Genomic DNA, 8,970 nt, shown 5'->3' with positions numbered 1-8,970 from the left:
TAGCACCAACTGATAATTTCTAAATTCATCTATTTATGTGACCTCAAAGTGTACCAAGTTTCATTAAAATCAGAATTTGACACTTCGCGAGGTTCCCTTGTTAGTTAAAAAGAAAAATTAACTTACACCTAACCCTGCGGATTACAAAGATCATCTAGCGTTTGGTGCCAATTAAAATGTTTTATTCGATCGCTTGCTGGTCGCGCAATTTAAAAATAAATAAATAAATCACCACTGTTATAGCTACGTTATATTACGTCGTCACATAAGCGCGTTAAAAATGAAACTGAAACGCTCGCAGGATTTTTAACATGCAACGTTAATATAGGTACATCGAAGCGCATCTGAGCGCAGCAAATCAAATGTAACGGCTTGTGACCGTTAAACCGCAAAAAAGAATCCGTTAAAACACTTTACGTTTTACATCGGATCCGAATAACAAATCCACGGCGAGAGAGCGCAATCCACTTTATGCGACAACTACTTTTTGTCGGTCCTCTTTCACATAACAGCGCTATTGTAAGTCGCGCAGTAAATGCGTGTTACTAGCTCCTTTGTTGCCACGAGAGTACAAAACCCTGCTTGAAATTCAATTAATCATTTAATTATCATACCGGAATTGCGGGATACGTGCGTTTAACATTCTCGTTGCAGTTCTCGATCGGAGAGCCGATCGCCGCGCGCTAAAGTTCCTTTGTTGTTATGGTAAAACAAAACCCTTGCTTGAAATTCCATTAATCATTTAATTACCATATCCAGAATCGCCGGATGCGCATTTAGCTGGTCCCGCGGCCCAGCGCATAGGCCAATTCTCGGATTCATGACGGTCGATCTTCTCATCCGCAATCAGCGCGCCGCCCCGTCGACAAACGGTTTAATTAACGCGAATAAAGAGGCGCCTTGAGCGGGTTGATTGCCAAATGCAATGTGCACGAAGCCGGCGAACATCCTCTATGTTGCATGATAGGCATTAATATCAAAGTAAAAGCGTTCAGGTGATCTAGAATGTAATCTATTCTTGAATTTCTGGGGAAAAACGAAGAGAAGCGCGATCGCAAAAAATATATGTATGAGACGTGTAAAATATATTTTAAATATTATTCACACGATGCCGGATAATTTAGATTAACGTTAACGACGCATCGGGGATTTAAAAGAAGATTACAATAAATATAATGCGTATATATAAGTATATACAGGGTATCCCGAAATGCGCGAATTAAAGTATCATAGCAAGAAAGTCTTCGAATGAAAATTAAGTAAAACAGTTATTTGTAAATCTTTATTTCAAGCAATAGTTTTGGAGATATAAGGGTTTAATAATAAGAAATGTATGCCAATAAGAGCCCGACGCAGATGTTAGTGCGCGATAATCTTTATTAATATAATACAAACAATTATAACAATACGTTTCGATCCATAGATCTGGATTCTCCTCAGTGTAAAATACGAATATAGTTACATAATGGTCCAAGCTTATTTATAAGTCCAATATTGGTGTGACGAAGTTTACAATCATCATCGCTCATCAGATTTTGTGTGAAAAAACCAACTCCTGACCATTATTATGTCGCACCTCTAATTTAAAAAGATCAAACCAGATAAATATGTTATGCGTCAATTTAACAATGGGGGTATGAGTATACAAATTAAATTAGAAATTGTGATAATTAGGTAGAAAATTAACTGAATAAATCAGTTAAAAATTAAAAGCATAAACTTACATAAAACTTTTTCACACAAAATCTGATGAGCGATGGTGATTGTAAGTTTCCTCACACCAATATTGGACTTATAAATAAACTCGGACTATTATGTAACTATTATATTCGTATTTGACACTGAGGAAGATCCAAATCTATGGAAACGTATGTTATAATTGTTTGTATTATGTTAATAAAGATTATCGCGCGCTAACATCTGCGTTGGGCTCTTATTGGCATACATTTCTTATTATTTGATTAATATTATCACAAAGCCTTTAAAAATAAACTTTTTAACTGTATTATATTTATAAGAGTTTAAATTTAGCCAATTATAGATTAGTACTCGTGTGAAGTGCGCGATCACCAACACTACGACGCGCTCATGGATATGTTTCCGTTTAATCGTAATCTATTATATAATTGGCTAAATTTAAAATCTTATATCTCAAAAACTACTGCTTAAATTGAAAATTTGCAAACAACATTTTTACTTAATTTTTCGAAGACTTTCTTTAAAAGTATTTTGATTCGCGAATTTCGGGATACCCTGTATAATTATAATAAATCTTATTCTTTGATCTGATTTTGAAAATATTATTTGGGGCATCCTTGGCACAAATATTATACGTCGCGCAAAAATCGTGTTTTGTTCTTAAAATCAACAACGATTTATATTGTATTGTGCGAAAGGATTAATTATTGCATCATGCTGAAAATGATTATTAATAATTATTAAGGTGTTAGCGATAATTATACTGCAGAAAATTTTAAATGTGCTTTCCAACCACTGATTAATCGGTTCTGTCTTGGTAGGATGCTTCGTTGACTTGTAATCGTTTGTTACAGTAACGGGAGTCGTGCAACGGCAAAAAGAACTATTGCATCGCGTTACGGACACTGCCGCGGACTACAGTATGTGTTCGCATTAATTGCAATGTTTATTCAAGGGCTTGTGCATCCTCTTTACGCTTCAGTGCGGCTTCAGCGCAGCTTTCAAAGAGAAAAGCAAGAAGGGACAGGGCTTTTCAAAATTTGCAAATGCTTGTGCATTATACAGCTGTTGATGAGGGAAATAATGTTGAGATAGATACGCTTTTATTTAGAAGGCCTCAAAGGATCCTACAACCGTCCTTCTCTTTAATATTGCTACTGACAATTATATTAATTTGCTACATTATTATTTATGTAAATTATACAATAAGCTTAATTAGAAAGAAACATTTTGTATATAGAAATACTTTTACTTAATCTTTTGAATTTAATTTAGACGTTTAGGAATTAAAACTGAAATTCTTGATTCCTACACTGTTAATAAAAATATATTATGTTGTGTAACGACTTGTGATACCTATATTTTTTAAATATCTTTTGTTGAAGCAATTAAAATTAGGATAATATAATTTTCTAAAATTTATGTATCAAATGATCTCGAAAGATTGCAATCGTAAACGCCTGCGCATGTCTAAAGTAGCGACTAATATCACTTCCGCAGAGCGTCGAAGAACGTAATTCACGTTAAAGTAAACTCCCGAGCGCGCGTGGAGTCGCGACAAGCTCAAGAGACGCAAACATGCAGACGTTTAGCGGAGAAATACAGTAATTCGACCTGTAATAACACGAACGCGGCGCGCGCGACGCTTTTGATTGAGAAGAGATTGCGTTTCTCCTTATTACGGCGAGCGATGCGCCTGTAATTGCATTACAGAAGTGATCGCGACCCAGATCGCTTCTTAATTACTTTTTGCGTAAAAGCAGTATCGAGTCGCGTTTCGTTTATGACATTTCTGAAATAATCCCAAACAAATTGAACGTTTCGCGCTTTACTTATCCAGGATAGGATTGTCAAAATCAATTGTGAAATGAGAAAAACTGAGAAAGATCTACTCAGGGACAATCTAAGTGACGTTATATGCTTTGATAATTCAAATTTGCGCGATTACAATCAGGCTAATTTGCATTTTATCAAGTTTGAAATTTTGTTCACGAAAAAAAATATACAGACATAATTATCGTGGATATATAATTATCGGACATTCTTTCCTCGAAAGAGAAAAACAACTGCAATGTTATATCTTAATCTGCGACGCGAGACTCGCCGACTGCGTGATTAACGGCGTATAACGGCGTAATTCGGATAATTATAACGACACATTATCGTGAGATACATACGTTAAGTCCGGTCAATAATGTATCATCCAAGTATAGAGTGCTAAAAGCGAACAACAACGTAATACATATTCCAATGAAATCGCGAAATTAGCAGTCTGATCCCGACGTGCTATGTGTTCTATTTAAATGCAAATGAATGGATGTCAAAGACCGAGAAGATTACATTGAGGAATCATCGCAATGCTGATTAATTAACAATCTCATTATGTTACGCTTGAAATTATTTCCGCGCTTTTGTCTTCGATCTTTCGATGTTGAGAAGCCTGTGTGTTTTGATTGATTATCTCTCGGTAATTCAATTCCTTTTCGCGAATTTAATATCATATACATAATTTTACAGTTACATAATTTTAATTTATACGTTATATAATTTTAAATTGTGATAAATTTAATAATATAATGATGTGTTTCCCTTAATAATTTACATTTTGTATTTATAATAAACCAATATTATATTGATTAATATAAAATGTAAATTTCTATTGCATTTCTATTGTGTTCAGAAGTAAATAAATATAATTTCTCGACAAATAATTTTTCGATTAATATTAGTATAAAAAATAAGATTTCATTAATTTTGCTCGCTACTTTTTCAAAGAAAAAATTAAAAATTAATTTCTCTTAGAAAGTAATAATAATTTTCATAAAATTTATAAAATTATTTTATTTGTGCAATACGTTTCTAAATACACATAATTCATAACGCTAAGTCGAAATCTCACTAAATGTGCAATAATTGTTTTGTTTTCTGTTATTCTCCACACTGGTCATAAATAAATAATCGTTCGCTCTTTCACGGGAAATTCGCGTGTAATTTTGCGCGTGTATAATAAAACGGAGCTGATATAACAACACACACAGGAAGCTCAGTTCTCGCGGCATTGAAAGAGTTAATATCTAAGCAGCGACAATAACAAGTAGACGCAATAAGATAAACGAGACAAACGGGAATGCAAATAAAAAGAGACAACTTTGTCTCTTCTGATTGTAGTAACCAGCGCGGTGGAGAAGCCAAGGAATTTATTGCTCAACGCCACCAGGGTGACGACTGGATATAGTGAGTATCACGCGCATATCTCAGTACCGCACTATATATCTACAGCTATATTTGCGTTTATAATAATTTTCGAATTGAATATAGTCGACAGCGCGGCTTCGAGGGGTCTCGAGTTCAAGTTGAAAAGATTCCTCGAGAAATTCCGCACGCGGATGCGCAATGGTATCTCAGAGCTGGGTATCCCTCCGCTGGAGCCATTCACTCTCGACGAGATCGACATCGACACGGAGAATCCAGAAATCGGAAAGTGAGTCGACGGAGAGGTATACGCGATCGTGTACACGGGATTCCAGAGATTATGAAAGATTCGATGAACAAAAGAAGATCTCACCTCGACATGCAGTTTTAGAAAACACGCTATAAACATGGGGAAAAAATAATAATAATGAAAGACCAAAAATAATTTTGCTAATAATTAATAATTTCGCTAATATTGTCATAACTTCATGAATTTAAACTTTATAAAATGGCCAGGAAAGCGTGGAAGTTGACAATTTTTTTTTATTAGTACAGCATCGAGAATTGAATCATCAAAATTATAATATTGATTTCATGTTTGATATTATAATTTCATATCCCTGCGACAATTTTTATCAGGGCTGGATAGTAACTAATTAAGAAGTTAAAAGTTAAATAATAAAGTTAAATAATTAATAACTTTTAAATTAACTTAGTTAATTTTAAATGAGCTATTATTAACTTGAGTAAATGAGTAATTATTAACTTCAGTTAATTATTTTTAAATACATACAAACTTTAACTTATTCACTTTTTTAAGTTAAAAATTTACCTATTTAAAAGAAAAAAACATTTTCATGAAAAAGTTTCGTTGTTATTTCATACAAACTTAATTTACAAATAAAATATTAAATTTATTTGATTTATATTGTAATTTTTTTTAATAACAACATTTTAATTTAATATAAATGATGTTTTTCAAAGTTAACTTTTAATTTAACTTTAGTTAGTTTAATCTTAACGCAAGTTTTAACTGAGTTAGTTTGTTATTCATGCAACTTTTAACTTAATTAAATTAATTTTGTAAGCCATTAGCTTTAACTTAATTTAGTTTAAAAAAATTATAACTTATCCAACCCTGGATTTTTATCTACGTATATTTCAATTTCTTTTTACCGCTCGAAAAGTATAGTATCTTCTCTAGGAAGTATCTTCTTACGCGAATATTCAAAACTCTTATTTGCTTTTCTATGTTCACAATTAGACGTTAAAAGACATCGATTGTTGCGCGATTCAAGTGCTCACGTAGAGATCGCAACGTGTTAATATCCATGCAAACAAGACACGTGTGTAAACGTCGCTGTAAATCCATACCTTTCAGAATATCCTTAGTTATCGAGAATCTGGAAATGAGGAACCTATCGACTTTCCTGATTGATCGAGCCAAGCTATCGCTAATCGGCCCTACCATCACCATCAACATCTCCATACCCGAGATTTACGCGTCGGGTCATTACAACATTTCCGGGATACTGGGCGATACGTACCCGCTGCGCGGCGCGGGCTCTTTCCAAACGACCATACGTGACTTCCGCGTTTACGTGAACACCGTGCTGGGCTACGCGAGAGGAATGTACATGAAGAGATTCGACCTCGACTTCTCGCTGCGCAGCATCAAGATACACTTGGAGAACTTTATGGGCGGCGACGAGATCGGACAAATTATGAGCAAGGTGAGACCGATAAGCATGTTCCGTTTTTCGAACGGGTCTTCGTTTATTTTAGCAGTGAATGACCGGTTAAGGAATCTTGTTCAACTTGCGATGAAAGTGGTGTTACATTTAATGTTTAAATATCACGTGACGTCTTATCTTCGATCAAAGGTTATTATTTAAAATTTCTGATAGAATATTTTTTAGAAAACGAGGCAACTACTTCTGTGAATAACTGCTTTAAATTTTAACTATCCAAAAGTTACAAATAGTATTACGTTATAGTTTAAAAAAAAAATCAGTTCAGATGACAGTTAAATATATGAAATTTATACATAATATATAATCGCAAAAATAATAAAAAATATAATATAATAATTATTTATTAGTAAACAATCATTCGCTAGTGTAGTCTGTTTATTGAGATATTTATTTAGAAAATTTTTTTTTCTTTTCAAAAGAATGCTGACAAATAACGTACCTCAATTAAATGATACAAAAGATATACACTGAGAGAAAAATATTTTGTATTTGTGACTATAATTGCATAGTAAAGAAATTATGATTAGAAGGCACTATTTTTATAGTTATTATTCCTATAATGTTAGTAATAATAACCTTATATGTATAGTCCTATCAAATATAAAAAAACTTTATTATAAATTATAATAATTTCAAATATTAACATAGTAAAATATCAAGATATGTTTAAGACAAATGAAATATACTTTCATGTAGTAAATGCAACTGCAATTATTACAGTAAGTATAACTATATTTTTTTAACATTTGCTTACTATTTGTATTGTAAATAATAACTGAAAAAATAATATCAATCATAATGTATAACCATAATGCATTGTTAAAATTATAATTTGCATGGTTAAATTATTGCAAACAATAATTACAATAATTATAATTTTATAATTGTTGTCCCAAAATTCACTATAAATTATAGTTAAATTATGGTTATTCCAACTATATTTTTCTCTCAGCGTACATACATTGAGAGAGAGAAAGAGAGAGAGAAAGAGAATTATCCAAATATCTTTTAAATATTCAAATAACTACACGGAAAGAACAATTCTGCTAAATCCAGATCTGAAAATAATTTTTGTTCAATAATCAAAATAATTTTATGCGAAAGTCAAAATGACTGAATTGCTAGAATATCAAAACATTTTATAACAATGCTTATCAGTTTTAACATTTCAATAAATTATTTTAATGATTTAATAAAAAATTATTTTTAGATCTACTTTTAGCAAAATTTTTAGACCTTTCAACAAAATCGTTCTTTCCGTGTAGAATTTCATACACCTTAAAAAAAAAGTATGTGTGACTAGATGTGCGAAATCGCCTTTCAAACGAAAGAAATAAAATTTATTTTACGATATCCTTCATAATGTCCGTTCGTCGTGAAAGTAACTATGCAATTTCGCATGACAATCTAAAGGGATTTATATAGCATTTTTACCAATACGTAACCGTTTCACGGAATAGTTTCATTTTACGATCAGTTACAATCTTGCGGTCTAATATTTATCATTGGAATCTTTTTACGACCGTTCCGATATATCTGATTTTATTCGCGATGCGCGCAAACATCAGTGGGGCGAGGTCGCGTTTATCCGGCCATTGAAACCGAAATTCCATGTCGCTTACCGAATATTAATTGTTCACTCGATTCGTTCGACGTGTGGTGTTTCACCTCGGCAGGCCAACGCATATCTTGACTGCGCAACTGTCGATTTGAACACGTGTCGCCAATTGATTACCTCCCAAATGACGGCAACGAATCGCAGGTAACTGCACATTGAAAGTGTGAAGCAATTTAACAATTTTACTTAACCCGCCCGAAACAACGAAAAATTACAACAATTTCGATTGTAACATAACTGTGTGCCACACATTTAATTTTCCGCATACCTATATACCTATATAAATTTCAGATTAAATAACATCCGAGATCGATACTCCGAAGCAAAATTCCAGCGGAATAAAAATCACCACAGGGTGGATTTTATCTGGCTCATTATCGAATTAAGGTGGTTCTTTAGTAAAGAGCCGAAAATTTGGGATGCCTGACCAAGGCCCACCCAAAATCATAAATATACATAATTTCACTGTTAAATCTATTGTGTCAAATTGAACCTTATTTAAGTCGCCACTGCTCCTACTTAATAAATAGTTATTTTTAACTAACACAATATGGTTACTTTTAAATAAAACAATAAAATTTAACCCAAATTTAGGTTAAATTTGAACTGTTTTAAATTATTTAACTCCATTCTTTTAGTAAAAAATAACTATTTATTAAGTAGAAGCAGTGGCTGTCTCTTATACACATCTCTGAGCGGGCTGGCAAG

At 32.8% G+C, this 8,970-nt stretch overlaps 1 protein-coding gene across 2 annotated transcripts in view; it reads left to right on the top strand.

The window, feature by feature from the left end:
- Positions 1-8,970, top strand: part of LOC105457211 — a 22,187-nt gene that overhangs the window by 7,208 nt on the left and 6,009 nt on the right. The window contains exons 2-5 of one of the 2 annotated variants that reach the window (XM_011701734.1): positions 2,553-2,618; positions 4,867-4,932; positions 5,017-5,179; positions 6,272-6,623. In XM_011701734.1, the coding sequence (XP_011700036.1) occupies positions 2,553-2,618; positions 4,867-4,932; positions 5,017-5,179; positions 6,272-6,623 (647 nt within the window). The remainder of the gene's footprint in view (positions 1-2,552; positions 2,619-4,866; positions 4,933-5,016; positions 5,180-6,271; positions 6,624-8,970) is intronic. The other variant, XM_011701735.1, reaches the window with a different exon arrangement.

The sequence above is a fragment of the Wasmannia auropunctata genome, unplaced genomic scaffold (genome assembly GCF_000956235.1).
Source record: "Wasmannia auropunctata unplaced genomic scaffold, wasmannia.A_1.0 LD335338.1, whole genome shotgun sequence".
Taxonomy (NCBI): Eukaryota; Metazoa; Arthropoda; class Insecta; order Hymenoptera; family Formicidae; genus Wasmannia; species Wasmannia auropunctata.
This window is presented reverse-complemented; position numbering and strand designations above follow the sequence as displayed.